The sequence below is a fragment of the Bos mutus genome, chromosome 1 (assembly GCF_027580195.1).
Source record: "Bos mutus isolate GX-2022 chromosome 1, NWIPB_WYAK_1.1, whole genome shotgun sequence".
In the NCBI taxonomy this organism is placed as follows: domain Eukaryota; kingdom Metazoa; phylum Chordata; class Mammalia; order Artiodactyla; family Bovidae; genus Bos; species Bos mutus.
In genome coordinates, this window is record NC_091617.1 from 57,692,397 (window position 1) to 57,708,913 (window position 16,517).

Consider the following 16,517-nt stretch of genomic DNA (forward strand, 5'->3'; position numbering starts at 1 on the left):
ATAAATGTATTGTTCATTAGTGTATAAGAAGATGACTTTAGGATCATCTATATTATCTATCAATATTTTATGGACCAAATGTAATGTAAACATAACAAGCAAAGCTCTCAAAGAGCAGCATTTCAAAATGTGTTTATTATTAAAGAACTCATTGTTTGCCTTCTAGGGGTTATGGAAAGAGGAACCCCACAGTGAGAAACAGATCAAAAGTCCTTCACTAACTTCAGGAAAGAGGTTAAGTAGACAGTCATCAAAATCACTGGACTTGAATAAAAATGAGTATCTTTCTCTGGACAAAAGCAGCACTTCAGATTCTGTCGATGAAGGTAAAGGCTTTCTTATAAATTTTAAGTAAAATTTCAGTTTTGTCTTTTAATGTTTACTTTTGTATCAAGTGTGTGCAGATTGAGAATTGTTTTTTGTACCAAATACAGTCTCACTCTATAAAGAATCAAAAAATGATGGAAGAAACAGGGGAAAGGGGCTGCTAAATCTAACCCATCATCACTTTTTAGAAGCCTGAAATTTGAAGATCTTCATCACATTTAGCCTATATTACCCCATGCATTGAGTCAGTGGAAATGGAGCAGTAGCGATGGAAAAGCAACTTTTTTTTTCTTTTTACCCATGACTTATTTGTATCTGAAATTTGTACCTTTTAATCTCACTCACCTGTTTATCTCCTTCCCCGCCTCCTTCCCTTCTGGCAACCACCTGTTTGTTCTCTGTATCTATGGCTCTGTTTCTGTTACGCTTGTTCATTGTTTTGTGATTCCACATATAAGTGAAATGATACAGTATATGCCTTTCTTTGTCTGGTTTATTTCACTAAGCATAATATTCTCTGGGTCCATCTGTGCCAAAAATGGCAAGATTTCATCCTTTTTTATGGATGAGTAATATTCCATTTTGGGCTTCCCTTTACCACAGATGGCTCAGTGGTAGAGAATCCACCTGCAACGCAGGTGATGTGAATTCTATCCCTGGGTTGGGAAGATCCCCTGGAGAAGGAAATGGCAACCCACTCTAGTATTCTTGCCTGGAGAATTCCATGGACAGAGGAGCCTGGAGGGCTACAGTCCATGGGGTCGCAAGAGTCAGATATGACTTAACAACTAAACTACAACCACCACCAGAAACTATATTATCTATTTTATTGAATCTAACAGGCCACAGGAACACTATTTTTTAATCTCTAGTGAGATCATTAATAATTTAGCATTTGATTTTAACAATTCATGGATAAGTGTTAATTCAACTAAACAACAGCAATATTCCATTGTATATATCTATACCACATTGTCTTTATCCCTTCTATCTGTTGATAGGCACTTAGGTTGCTTCCATATTTTTGCTATTGTAATAATGCTGCAGTGAACATAGTAGGGTACATATATCTTTCTGAATTAGTGTTTTCATTTTTATCAGATAAATACCTAGGAAAATACCTAGGAGTGAAATTACTGGATTTTATGGTAGTTCTAGTTTTAGTTTTTTGAGGAACTTACCTAATATTTTCCATAATGGCTGCACCAGTTTACATTCCCACCAGCAGTGTACTAAGGTTCCCTTTTCTCCACATTCTCACCAATACTTGATATTTGCTATCTTCTTGGTGATAGCCATTCTGATGGTGTGAGATGGTGCCTCATTGTGGTTTTCATTTGTGTTTCCCTAATGATTCATGATGCTGAGCATCTTTTCATGTGCCTGTTGGCCATCTGTGTGTCTTCTTTGAAAAAATGTCTATTCAGGTCCTCTGCTCATTTCCTTTTTTAATCAGGTAATTTTCAGTTGTTGAGTTGTATGAGTCCTTTGTATATTTTGGATATTAGCCCCTTATCAGATATATCATTTGCAAATATCTTCTGACATTCATTAGGCAGCCTTTACATGTTCATTATAATCTCCTTCACTGTGCAAAAGCTTTTTAGTTTGATTTGTTTATTTTTGCTTTTATTTATCTTGCTAGAGAAGACATAAAAAATACTGCTAAGAAAGGTGTCAAAGAATGTACTTGCTTAAGTTTTCTTCTAGAAGTTTTATGGTTTCAGGTCTTACATTTAAGTCTAATACAGTTTGAGTTTTAAAAAATCATAATGAAAATCTGCATGGTGTAATACTATAAATCTTACTACTTTCTTTAACCACAAAAAGAGAAGGGAAGAGAGAGATTTCAAAAGTAGTTGTTGTTCAGTCGCTTAGTCGTGTCTGACTCTTTGCGACCCTGTGTACTGAAGCACGCCAGGCTTCCCTGTCCTTCACCATCTCCTGGAGCTTGCTCAAATTCATGTCCATTGAGTCAGTGATGTCATTCAACCATCTCGTCCTCTGTTATCCCCTTCTCCTTCTGCCTTCAATCTTTCCCAGCATCAGGGTCTTTTCTAATGAGTTGGCTCTTTGTATCGGGTAGCCAAAGTACTGGAGCTTCAGTTTCAGTATCAGTCCTTCTAATGAGTATTCAGGATTGATCTCCTTCAGAATGGACTGGTTGGATCTCCTTGCAGACCCTCATGAGTCTTCTCCAACACCACACTTCAAAAGCATCAATTCTTCGGCATTCAGCCTTCTTTATGGTTCAACTCTCACATCCATACATGATTACTGGAAAAACCATATCTTTGACTAGATGGACCTTTGTCGGCAAAGTAATGTCTCTGCTTTTTAATATGCTGTCTAGGTTTGTCATAGCTTTTCTTCCAAGGAACAAGTGTCTTTTAATTTCATGGCTGCAGTCACCATCTGCAGTGATTTTGGAGCCCAAGAAAATAAAGTCTGTCACTATTTCCATTGTTTCCCCATCTATTTGCCATGAAGTGATGGGTCTGGATGCCTTGACCTTAATTTTTTGAATGTAGCTGCTGCTGCTGCTGCTGCTAAGTCGCTTCAGTTCTGTCCGACTCTGTGCGACCCCATAGATGGCCTCCTACCAGGCTCCTCTGTCCCTGGGATTCTCGAGGCAAGACCACTGAAGTGGGTTGCCGTTTCCTTCTCCAATACATGAAAGTGAAAAGTGAAAGTGAAGTCGCTCAGTCAAAACAAAAATCAGTTGCTTAAGGGAAACTTTAGAGCAAATCATGTTCTCTTTACTTTCTTTAAGTTATAACCAATAACCTGGGCTTGTCATGCTTATCAAGTCATGAAATGTCAAGGTCACTTCAAGGAGTTTTCTTTTTTTTTAGCTGTAAGATTACTGACATTGAAGTCAGTGAAGTGAGGAGACAGTAGGAAGGGTAGGGTAGTGGCTGACTACTTTGAAATTTCAGGAAGCAGAGTCGTGCCAGTGGAGTTTTGCTACACCTTCTTCTGTTCCAGCATGTTATATTACTATTCCTGCTGGAGGGTTGCTGATGGGGACATGTTGTGGTTTGGATCTGTCTGACATGACTGTATTTCTAGTCCACTTCCTGTTCAGCTTAGACCTGGTTTGGAAACCCCTGAAAGGCTGTTTACTAAATCCATGAAGACCAAAGTTAAATCCAAGTCAAATCTAAATCAAATCCAGTTCAAATCTAAAATCAAATCCAGATCCAAAACTGAACTAAATCCAGGAAAACCAAATCCAAATCAAGTTTGACCTTGGCTTGGAAACACTGAAGTATCTTTGGTGAAAACTAAATCTACACTCTTAAAAACATAAGTGAAAATAAACAGGTTCTTAAAAATTAGAATGTATTAAAAGACAGTTGTATTCTTTTGAAAAACTCAATGAGAGGAAGTTTTTTTGAAAGGATCAAGCACCAGGAATGACTAGACTCTCTTAGCGTCCTTACCATTTGTGCTTGGGAAATTCCATGGATGGAGGAGCCTGGCAGGCTACAGTCCATGGGGTTGCAAAAGAGGTGGACATGAGTTAGCAACTAAAGAACAACAGCATGCAGCTGTGTGAGTTAGTTATCCCTGCCTGGCCAAGCTTCTCCTGTAGGAAGACCTGCTCTGGCACCCAGTGGCCAGACACATAAGTGACACGCAAATGAGGATTTTTGTTTGTTTGTTTTTGCATCCAGAATATATTTTGAAAACTTGTACACTGATACCAAAGACAGGCAAAGACACTACAAGAAAATTACAAATATCCTTTACAAATATTGACATAGAAATCCTGAACAAAATATGAGCAAACAAAAGCAGTACATTAAAAGGGTTATACACTATGACCAAGTGGGATTTATTCCTGGAATTTGAGAATGGGTCAACAGACAAAAATTAATCAGTGTGATTTGTCACTTAATAGAATGAAGGGAAAAAAACCCAAATCATCATTTTATTGCATCATCTCAATTGATGCAATGAAAGAATCAAATGAGATTTTTTTTTCTTTTTCTTTCTCATCTGCTCTTTTATAAGAGTGATCCTTTAAAAAAAAAATCCTCATTCACTTCCCATACAATTCACATTAATGATAACTTACCTAAAGAGTAACATTAAAACTCATATAAACTGCATCTTTATCTACAAATAAAGAAAGAATAATAGTGGTGTCATTTCTGTATTGCATAGAAGCCCTGATCACCAGTTTTTAGAGAATGGAAGATAAAACAAATTGTGTCTCTTTAGTTACTCAATTAAACTCCAAATTACCTGCCTTTCCTGCATACCTGCCTAATGCATGTTTTCACACGTACTCAAAATACTACCAACATGTGTTGAGTATGTGCTCAGTGGTTTTAGTTTTATTCATGCCAAGGTCCTTCTTATATTTATCTGTCTCAATTTTCCTACCATTTTCCATTGGCCACTTTCAAATTGTTATATTTGAAATAGTATTTATTCTTTATTGGAAATAGTAACCTGCTACTAAGTTGAGCAGTGTTCCTTTCTCCATTTAAAATACCACGTGCTAGCTTAATATGCTCCAGCAATATGACTGATGATGTTATTTAGATAGGAGGCTTTAAAGTACCATGAATTTAATAAATAAATAATCCCAGGTGGAAATAGTTTATTTCATATCCTTACTTCCTTGAACCAATTTGCATACAAAAGGTATTATTGTTAATTTCTGGTAGTAATACCACAAGTTATGTTTTTATCAGTCATGATGCAGAACATTTTATCTAACAGTAGAGTTTAAATGAAATATGAAGACATTGTATTGAAATACTTTTATGAATACAATTTATTTCCTTCTTAAATGTGAAATTTAAGGAAGGAAACTTACTTTTGAAAAATAATAGTTCCAGGACTCCTTAGAGAAATGGCTGCTTTTAGGGCTACAGTGCACACTTGACTTGTGTCTGACTCTTTGTGACCCCATGGACTGTAACCCGTCAAGCTGCTCTGTCCAGGGGATTCTCCAGGCAAGAATACTGGAGTGGGTTGCCATGCCCTCCTCCAGGAGATCTTCCTGACCCAGGGATTGAACCCAGGTCTCTTATGTCTCCTGAGTTGACAGGTGGGTTCTTTACCACTAGAGCCAGCTGGGAAGGGCTAGGGTGGGGAATATACAAAATGAGCCCAGATATAGTGCAAGAATATAAAGTAGTGCTTGAAAAAGAAAAAAAGAGGCATGTCAAAAGGCCATAGGCATCAACCTGAAAGAGCTTCTAATGGCCAAACAAAAAATAAGTGTGAGCAGCAAAATAAATAATGATAGTACTGGATTATAACCCAAAGTATAAACTGACTTTGTACGTCCATCCTGATACCCGTGGTTGAATAAATATATAAATGGGAGAGAAAGCAGGAGTCTTCCTTACAGAGCCCCAAATAATATAGGTAAAGTATATATGTAGATCTTTTCCCTTCCAGGAGGTGGAGCTGAATTCTCCTCCCCTTGAGATGGGCTGAACTTAGGGACTCATTTCTAATGAATAGAATATGGAAAGAGGAAAATAATACCTTTGAAGTGGAAAAGCCTGCCAGGTACCGCCTTGACCAATTGATCAAGGTTAATCAAGGTTAATGCTGTTATATGTACCCCCTGAGTTTGAGGGGAAGGGTACTTCACCTCTGTAGTGTTCATCCCCCAAATCCAAACCCTGGTCTAATCATGAAAAAAACCTAAGGTGAACCCAAAATGGGGGACATTCTACATAATACCTGACCTGTACTTTCAAATGTATTAGGTCATTGAAAAACAAGAAAAAAGTGAGGCTGTCATAGATTGGAGGAGACTAAGATGATAACAACCAAGTACAAACATGGTACCTTGGGCCGGATCCTTGTACAGAAAAAGACATTACTGGAAAAAATAGAAATAAAGTCTAGTTTAGTTCATTGTCCCTCTAAAATTATTAAAAAATAAAAAATTAGAAGATATCATTGCAAAAAAATGGCAGCCCACTCCAGTACTTTTGCCTGGAAAATTCCACGGACTGAGGAGCCTGGTAGACTACAGTCCATGGGTTTGCAAAGAGTTGAACACGACTGAGCGACTTTACTTACGATTTTTTTGTATTTTCCACAGTCACCTATTCATTCAAAAACGGTTATATAACACTTATGTGCCAAACTCGTAATGTACTTAGGTGTTTGAAATCAACATGATCCCTGCTTACATAGAACTTAGAGTCTAGTGCAGGAAAGAGGCAATAAAAAGGCACTAAGTCAGTAAAAATATAATTACAAGTTGGGATAAGTTCTGTGGAGGTGATGATCAGGATACATAGAATACCTATACTTCTTTGCTTTCTTGTGAATATATGAATTATTTTTACAATGAACATGAAAGTTAAAGTGAAAGTCGCTCAGTTGTGTCTGAGTCTTTGACACCCCGAGGACTATACAGTCCATGGAATTCTCCAGGCAAGAATACTGGAGTGGGTAGCCTTTCCCTTCTCCAGGGGATCTTCCCAACCCAGGGATCAGAGCAAGGTATCCCTCATTGCAGGTGGATTCTTTACCAGCTGAGCCACCTGGGAAGTCCAAGAATACTGAAGTGGGTAGCCTATCCGTTTTCCAGCAGATTTTCCCAACCCAGGAATCGAACCAGGGTCTCCTCCATTGCAGGGGGAATTCTTTACCAACTGAGCTATCAGGGAAGTCATAATGAACATATATTACTTCTGTGTCAGAAAAAGCTATTTCTCAAGCCTAATTGGGAAGTTACCTCACAGAACCTTAGTAAATTGCCTGGTTTCAGTGATTAATTTCTATGCCAAAGGAGCCATTACTTGAGATTGCAGTGCCTACCATGTGTATGCTTTTGTCTACACGTAGTATTGTTGCAGGAAGGAGGTAAATTGGTATCTACCCACTATCCCTAACTTCTCTGCACCTATAATAAAACAGGGAGACAGACCATTTCATGAGGAGTAGCTGGAGTGAAGGCAGAGCTGGAGGGATTTTTCTTTCCTGCTTCTTAGACCACTGCCTTTTACTTTGACTGCTTCCTGTGGCTTAATGTGGACAGGTGCTCAACACATAATTCTTAGAACTTGATTTGTGAGCTGTGGGGAGCTTTTGTCACAGTTTTCATTCTGTAATGATGGGCGTAATCCGTGAAATAATAAATAACTCCAGTCCTGAAATCATTAAAATTTCAATTGGATTGCTTTACTCTATTTCCTTTATTCTACCAGACTCCTATTCCTAGATGTCCCCCAGCCCTGCCATTTCCTTTAGATTCTTCTGAGTTAAATTCCTTGCACTGTAGAATAGGGTTAAGTTTGTGTGTTCTGGAGCTAGAATGATTTCAGATTCCAGTTCAGTCACTGACTAGCCATGGAGCTTTGGCAATTCTCTGAGTGCTGCAGTTTCCTCATCTGTACAATGGAGATGAAGATGTGAATAGCTCTTGCCTCACAGGCTTGCTGTGAGAATATGTGTGAATACTTCTGAGTTGCTTAGCACAATACCTGGCATGTGGTAACATCGTGAATGCATGGGCTATTTCATGTAGTGTTTCCAGGGAATACGAGGAGAGGCGAGCTTCCTTATTTTCTACAAAAGAGTTTTCAACATTGCTGTCAGGTTCTTAGAAAAAATATAGTATTCCATTGGGCTTTATTTAGCTTTGAGGAATACTTTTCAGAAGGATTTCTTTTTTGATTAATTATTTTTTACATGTTTATTTTTAAAATTAATTTATTTTAATTGGAGGATAATTACTTTATAATATTGTGACGGTTTTTGCTGTACATCAGCATGAGTTTGTTATAGGTATACATATGTCCCCTCCCTCTTGAATTGCCCTCCCACCACCCACCCCATCCCACCCCTCTAGGTGTCTCAGAGCACCAGTTTGCGCTCCCTGAGTCGTATAGCAAATTCCCACTGGCATCTCTTTTACATATGGTAGTGTATATGTTCTTCTCTCCATTTGTCCCACGCTCTCCTTCCCCACTGTTTCACAAGTCTGTTCTCTATGCCTGTGTCTCCATTGCTTTCCTGCAAATAGGTTCATCAGAACCATCTTTCTAGATTCCATGTATATGTGTTAATATATGATATTTATTTTTCTCTCTCAGAAAGATTTCTTTTAATGTGTGATATAGAGAACAGATTGTGAATACAGTGATACTTGTCTTGGGGGAGTGAACTTTAAGTCAAGTTTGAAACATTATTCAGACTAGTAGGATAGTGAGTACAGCAGATATTAAAGCCATTCATGTCTTAATATTTACTTAATATGTATGCACATTCAGAAACAGGACCTGCTATGTGTCCCTTGTCACTCTTGAAAGATTCCTTTTTTTAAAATATTTTTTTGAGTGCTTGGTTTGGCAGCACATATATTGAAATCAGAATGATACAGAGGTTAGCATGGCCGCTGCACATGGATGATACAGAAATTCATGAACTGTTCTTTTGAATGATATATGATATGGGAGTTTGATATCATGCAAATGAAATATTTCTATATCTTGGTTTTTGACAACTATTGGTCATATATAGTTTAATTACTGTCTATTTTATGTATAGTTATACATAATATGTATGTATATAATACCAATTTAGAGTTTTAATAGTGTCATGTAATGTGCTGTGATCATTGTAATCACATTTAAAAGCCATTTTGTGCCCAAAACAAACAAAATGAAACTTTGAAATTACCTTTCTTTGATGTCATCCCTTTTTGTTTTGTGTTTTTTGTTTCCCCAGAAAACATTCTTGAGAAAGACCTTCATGGAAGACTTTATATCAACCGTGTGTTTCATATCAGTGCTGAAAGAATGTTTGAATTGCTGTTCACCAGTTCACGCTTTATGCAGAGATTTTCTAATTCTAGAAATATAATAGGTTGGTCTTGTGTTCTTATCTAATGATAAATGTGGGAGAATTTTATTATCCTTAGAAAGTTTATGTTGTCAAAGGGAAAAATTAGACAGGCTTCAATTTTATTTTGGTGATGTAGAAACTGGTGTTTAGGTGTTTTGGGTAAAATCACATGTAAACAGTATAATTTTTCAATTAGTCAGATCTTACCTACTATTAAGTTCAGACCCTTTGAGAACTAAAACTCCATTTATTTATTAATATAGCAGTTCAACTGGGTTGAGCCCCATTTAAAAGGATTCCATTGTGGAATAGTTGGATTCTGTGCATGTGTGCTGAGTTGCTTCAGTTGTGTCCGACTCTTTGAGACCCTATGGACTGTAGCCCGCCAGGCTCCGTGGGATTCTCTAGGCAAGAATACTGGAGTGGGTTGGCATGCCATCCTCCAGGAATCTTCCTGACCCAGAGATCAAACCTGCACCTCTGTGTCTCCTGCATTTGCAGATGGGTTCTTTACCACTAGTGCCACCTAGGAAGCCAATTGGATTCTAGTGGAGTATGAACTAGTATAGCCACTTTGCAAAATGATTTGGTGGTATCTACTAGATACATATAACCTTCAGAAATGGGTACCAGTGTACTCTGAAAGACGTGTACTGCCGTGTTCATAGCAGCATTATTTATAATCGCCCCCAAACTCAAAACAGCCCAAATATCCACCAGTAGTAGAATGGATAAACAGATGTATGTTCTCACAAAAGAATACTGTGTGGCGATGAAAAAAAAAAACAACTGCTGCTAACAATACATATAAATCTTATGGGTATGGTGTAGTATTAAGCAAGAGAAGTCAGACGTAAAATAGTACATACTGTGATTTCTTTATTTAAAGTTCAAAACGAGGTAAAACTTATTTATAGACATAAAAGCAGCAGAGTATTTAACTGCTGTGGGGACTGCTGTGGGTGGATAAAGACTGGAAGGGAGCTTCTGGGATGCTGGTAAAGTTCTCTACCTTGATTTGGGTAGTGGTACACATGTATGTTTTTTCTGCAGATTCATGGAGACTTGAGGTTGCAATGCCTATGGTCTACCTTAATGAAAATATTCCAATTAGGAAGGTAGTTATAAAAAAGATTTTATTGATTATGTATTAAAAGTTCTATTTTGGTAAACATCTCAAAGAAGCATATAGCCAACCTGAAATTGAATTTATCCTAAATATTTCAAGATATCTTAGAAACTTTGGGAGCATATGGTTTAACTTGCTATATAAAATTAGAAAACACCAGTGGCAGAGATCCATATAAGCTGAGTCATTTGACATAGTCAAAGAGAGTCAAGTTAAATATGATGTATAATCTAACCATTTTATTAACCATTAGATGTTATTCCTTTATTTGAAACTTTTATGTAAACATAATTACATATTCATAGGTTATAACATTGATACAGACTAGATATAAAAAAGTAATTTTTTTCTTATTATTCATAGTAGAGTAGCAAAGCAATTTCTGATTGATAGCTATTATCTTGTGGTTATATTAAATGTCATGTTTTTAAAAATAATTAATTTTTCCCCTGTTCTTCCAGTTTTAAAAATGTATAATACCTGAGGGATATAAATCTTTCTTTTCACTCAGGAGCTCATGTTTAACATTGTATCTGTTCTGAATCTATTTTGTATGTTCTTGCTATTCATGTCTGCCTGGAAAATTTGCCATTCCAGAAGAGCTGGATATTTTGTATCTCTTAATTTTCTAAGATGATGCCTGTTGATATTGCACTGCCATTTTTATGGCTGGAAAGGCCCAGAGGGAACTAGCTATGTTATTCCACGTTGATACAAAATGAAGGTGTTTTTTTTTTAAATCACAGCTGCGTTTGGTGTCTGATATCATATCTAGCTTCAGTATGGATGACTGTGTTTGCCATCTGATGCTATAAATGGCTTTGGGAAGCAAAGGCTTCTGGCTTATCACAAGTATAAATAGTTATAGGCGTGTTGCCATTAGACCTAGAATTAGTCAGAAGGTTTGCCCCCAAAGAGATAATCTGCTTATGATTGCACACTATTCTATTATCTTCTGAATTTGTTATCTGGTAATCAAAGTTGCATTTCTTGAGAACAGGTTTCAAAAGCTTCTTTTTAAACTATTAAGAGTTTAATGCGATAATATAGTATGGTCAGTTATTTGTGGATTTAACCTAATTTCAGCACTAAAATGGCTACTTCTGGATCTATTTTTTATAATTAAAATTTATTTTAAATTATTAAGAATAATAATTATTCTTAATAATTTTTAATAAAAATCACTTAATTTGAATTCTTTAAAATCTTTGTTTATGGTTATAGGACATTATTTTTATAATGTAAAGCTCAATTTTAAGTCTTTTTATTCAATTTTCTAATTCTGAAAAAAATGCAAAGCTTTAGAAAAGTTGCATGAATAGTATAATGAAACCTACCCATCACCTACATTCACCAGTCTTTTTTATTGTGGTATTATTTCTGCACATAACATAAAACTTACCATTTTAATAATTTTAAAGTGTACAGTTCAGTGGCATTAAGTGCATTCACATTATTGTGTACCCATCACCATCGCTGGAACTTTTCATCTTCCCCAAACTGAAACTCTGTCCCTGGTAAACAGTAACGCTCCATTTTCCCCTCTCCCCATCTCCTGATGAACACCATTCTACTTTCTGCCTCTATGAATTTTTCTATGCTTTTGTTGTTCAGTCACGCAGCTGTCTGACTCTTTGGGACCCCATGGAGTGCAGCACGCCAGGCTTTTCTGTCCTTCACTGTCTCCCGGAGCTTGCTCAAACTCATGCCCATTGAGTCGGTAATGCCATCCAACCATCTCATCCTCTATCATCCCCTTCTCTTGCCTTCAATCTTTACCAGCATCAGGGTCTTTTCTGATGGGTCAGCTCTTTGTACCAGGTGGCCAAAGTATTGGAGCTTCAGCCTCAACATCAGTCCCTCCAATGAATTTTCAGGACTGATTTCCTTTAGGATTGACTGGTTTGATTTCCTTGCAGTCCAAGGGACTCTCAGGAGTCTTCTCCAATACCACGCTTACAGTATTTGTTTCTTTGTGACTGCTTATTTCACTTAGCATAATGTATTCAAGGTTTATCCATATTGCAGTATGGATTTCATCTCATTCCTTTTAAAGAATAAATGCTAAACCATTGTATGTTTATGCCACATTTTGTATACCTACTCCTTTATCAGTGGAGTTTTGAGTTATTTCCGCTTTTTAGTTATTGTGGATGCTGCTACTGTGAACACTGGTGTACAAGTATCTGTTTGAATCCCTGCTCTTGGTTCCTTTGGGTAAGAACTAGAAGTAGAAATGGATCATAAGGTAATTCTATATTTAATTTTTTGAAGAACTGCCATATTGTTTTCCACAGTGGCTGTATCATTTTACAGTCCCACCAGCACTGCATAAAAGTTCCAATTTCTCCATATCTAGCCAACCTCTTATTTTCCGGTTTTTGTGATAATAGTTACCCTAGTGGATGTGAAGATTCACCAATTTTTACATTTTATTACATCAAAGGATTCTTGAATTATTTATTTTGCAATTTTTGCTTTTGATTACTTCAACTTATTGTATCAAAATGGCTCATATGTCTTTTTGTATACTGTTGCCATTTTTTCTTATAACTTCATCTGTTCTTTATATTATGATGAAATTTACTTAGGTACCAGGGGCTTGACTATTCCAAAATGTTGTAACATTCTGGCACGTGATATTCAATAGGCTTGTTGGTAACACTGATGAAAATACAAGTGAAAGAGAGACTTTTATCTTTGTTGAATAGTGTGCAGTTTTAGTGGCAGAATTCAATGATATCTTTAAATTTAGTCACTGGTTAACAATGAACTATTTGTATAATTTTTCTGAAACAGGCTGACATATGACCAAAGTGATATTTTACAAAGTATTTTATAATTAATTTTATATCTCTTGTACACCTAAATAAATCATGTTTTAAACAAATTCTGTATTGTAGATCCCATAATTTGAGATGTTGCCTGTTTAATTTACTTGCAAAATTTTTTTGCAAAAGATAAGCAACAGGCAGCTTCAGGATCCCTCATTAAATCCCTGGGCTTAGTTGACTGAAAGAAGTTAAATAAAATTGAATATATCATAAAGCCTTGTTTCCTTTCCTTTGATGATGGGTAGTAGGTTAGATAAAAGCTTCTGTTTTAGGATATTGATGTGCAGCAGCCAGATATACTAATTGCCTAAGTCCATTGTGCTAGGTGGGGCTTCCCAGGTGGCTCAGAGTCTGCTTACAATGCAGGAGACCTGGGTTTGATCCCTGGGTTAGAAAGATCCCCTAGAGAAGGAAATGGCAACCCACTCCAGTATTCTTGCCATAGGAGCCTGGCAAACTACAGTCCATGGGGTCACAAGGAGTCAGATACGACTTAACAACTAAATAACAACAACAAGAGGAGTTGTGCTAGGTGACTTAGTCAGATCTTTGAATAGAGTTCATGATGCTGTTACCTGTATTTTCCTAGTGTTAGCTTGTTAAATGAACTTTGTTATATGGTGCTATGTTCTAAAGATGTTCAGTTCAGACACTCAGTCGTGTCTGACTCTTTGTGACCCCATGGACTGCAGCACGCCAGGCTTCCCTGTCCATCACCAACTCCTGGAGCTTACTCAAATTCATGTTCATAGAGTTGGTGATGCCATCCAACCATCTCATCCTCTGTCGTCCCCTTCTCCTCCCACCTTCAATCTTTCCCAGCATCAGGGTCTTTTCAAATGAGTCAATTCTTCACATCAGGTGGCCACAGTATTGGAGTTTCAGCTTCAGCATCAGTCCTAATGAATATTCAGGACTGATTTCCTTTAGGATTGACTGGTTTGATCTTCTTGCAGTCCAAGGGACTCTCAAGAGTCTTCTCCAATACCACAGTATTTCTGTTCAAAGTGTGTTTTTGCTCAATGTGTTGTTGCTAAGCAAAAGAAATAGAATTTTTACAAAATCTTGCCATAAAGATAGATTTTTCTAGAGCTTTCTTCATATAGAAAAGGTTATGTAGTTTATTTGTATTCCATTGCCCCCTCCTTGATTAAAGATCTTGGCAGAGAAGCCATTAACATTGTATGATTTCTCATTGATGTGATTTCTCCACAAGTTGAGATCAGATCATATTGCTACATTAAGGACAAATGTCTTTCAAGGTCTTGTCCTTGATGATGGGAGTGTTGAAATGTTCTGTCTCTGATAAGTGGACATCATTACTTCTCTTTGTAGGTACTGGGAACTTTAAAAAGAAGCCCACTGATGATACGCTTTTAATTTTATCTTCTAGAGAAAAGAAAAAATGTTTGAATAGACAACAATTTAGAAGTAAATGGATCAGAGATGAGGTGAATGTCACATGCAAGAAGAGTGCCTGATGTGACTTTACTCTTCTTTAATGTTTAATGAATAATACAGTTATAAGGAAGTTAGAACTGGTCACAAATAAAAATTTAAATAGCTCAAAAACTCTCTCTTTGATTCCATTACAAGCTGTACCCTTCAAATTACTCTTTTAACTAACTTTTTTTGCTGTGATTAGATGTAGTATCTACCCCTTGGAATGTGGAACCTGGAGGTGACCGGCTGAGAACGATGACTTACACTATAGTCCTTAACAATCCGCTAACTGGAAAGTGTACCACGGCCACTGAAAAGCAGGTATGTCTATGCCGCCAGTATTCCAAAAGAACCATGCGTGTGCAAAGAGAAAAGGTGCCTGTCATAGGTCCTAGTCACCAATTTACAAGACAGTTTCAACAAGTATACAGCAAGACAAAAAAGGAAGGAGAAACTGTTTACAGGTTAAAAGAGTTTAAGAGGCACATAAACAAATTGACATAAAAGCTAACTGTAAAAAGGCTTTTCTGAGATTTAAGAAATTGTTCATTTCTATGTTCTGTAATGGTACGGTTGTTATATTTTAAAGCAAAGAGCATTTATCTTTTAAAGGGATATACTGAGGAATTTTATGGAATCCTTTGGTGATTCAGTGGTAAAGAATCCACCTACAATGCAGAAGATGTGGTTTCAATCCCTGTGTTGGGAAGATCCCCTGGAGAAGGAAATGGCAGTCCACTCCAGGATTTTTGCCTGGGAAATCCCAAGGACAGAGGAACGTGACAGGCTACAGTCCATGGGGTCACAAGAGTCAGACACAACTGAGTGACTAGACCACCACCACCGCTGAGCAATTGATAGAGAAATATACTGATGTGTTTTGGGATGAAATTATATTGGTGGTTAGGATATCTTTTAAAAGTAGCTAGGCAGAAGATGAAGGTGGAGGGAGGGAATGTGGGGAGAGATACAGATGAAACAGGACTGGATGTGAGTTAATATTGAAGCTGGTTGATGAGCTGATGAGGGTTCATTGTGTAATGTTCATTTCTACTCTTGTATATGTTTGAACTTTTTCATAATAAGTGTTTTTGTTTAAAAAAAAAAAAGAATACTACTGGAATCTGATTTACAGGATCATGTCAAGGGTTAGGGCCAAATAACTAGATGGCTGCTATGACATGTGAGGAAGAGAATGTTAGGTATTTAATGCTCTGTCTACTCTGTGACCAGCAGGCACTGTCATATACTGAGGTTTATGTTCGGCCGGTTTTGTTGAAGTGCTGTATATCTGTATAGTATATCTGTTCTGCAGAGTTAGAAAATATCTATTAACATCTGAATTAGTTTTGCTATCATAGTTTTTGTCCATCATTGTTCAAAAGGACTTAAAATTTTCTCTTCCAAAGATTTCCAAACATTTAAGGGAAGTTTCTTTTTGGTATCTGATAGTCTTTGATAACTTTAGAGGATAAATAGAATAGGTACAGTTAAAATGAGAAAGAGTTGGCCAGCAACCACTTCAAAGCCTATTTAGGGAAAGCAGTGTTTTGTCTGGTTGTCCCCTTCCTTCATTTTTTTGGTGAAGAGTGGTTTTTATTAAACTTTAATGAATTTTAGGGTGGGGTCCTGGCTTTGTTCAATTGAATTTTGAATTGTTCCTCTACCAGGAACATTTGAAATTCTTAATAAACTGCTAACATAGATGAGAGATCATGTAGTTTCTTTCTCCTCTGCATGCCTAAAATGAAGGGAAAAAGTTATACAATGAAATGACAGAGAGGCAGCAAATGCTATGTCTGCACATCCCTTCTTCTCAATTTGTAGATTACATAGCAACGTGGAGGCCCTTCTGGCTTTGTATTTAGGCTCCTCATGTTTTTTTGTAATTTGTGAGAAGGAATTCTGGTATACATGTTCTAAGTTGGCAGGGAATTTCATGTATTAAA

At 36.9% G+C, this 16,517-nt stretch overlaps 1 protein-coding gene and 1 pseudogene across 4 annotated transcripts in view; both read left to right on the top strand.

Moving 5' to 3' along the window:
• GRAMD1C (GRAM domain containing 1C) overlaps positions 1-16,517 on the top strand; it is a 99,468-nt gene that overhangs the window by 70,213 nt on the left and 12,738 nt on the right. For all 4 annotated transcript variants that reach the window (XM_070369517.1, XM_070369536.1, XM_070369522.1 and 1 more), the window contains 3 exons: positions 167-326; positions 9,046-9,183; positions 14,771-14,889. In XM_070369517.1, the coding sequence (XP_070225618.1) occupies positions 167-326; positions 9,046-9,183; positions 14,771-14,889 (417 nt within the window). The remainder of the gene's footprint in view (positions 1-166; positions 327-9,045; positions 9,184-14,770; positions 14,890-16,517) is intronic.
• On the top strand, positions 8,655-8,753 carry LOC138989444 (U6 spliceosomal RNA; annotated as a pseudogene).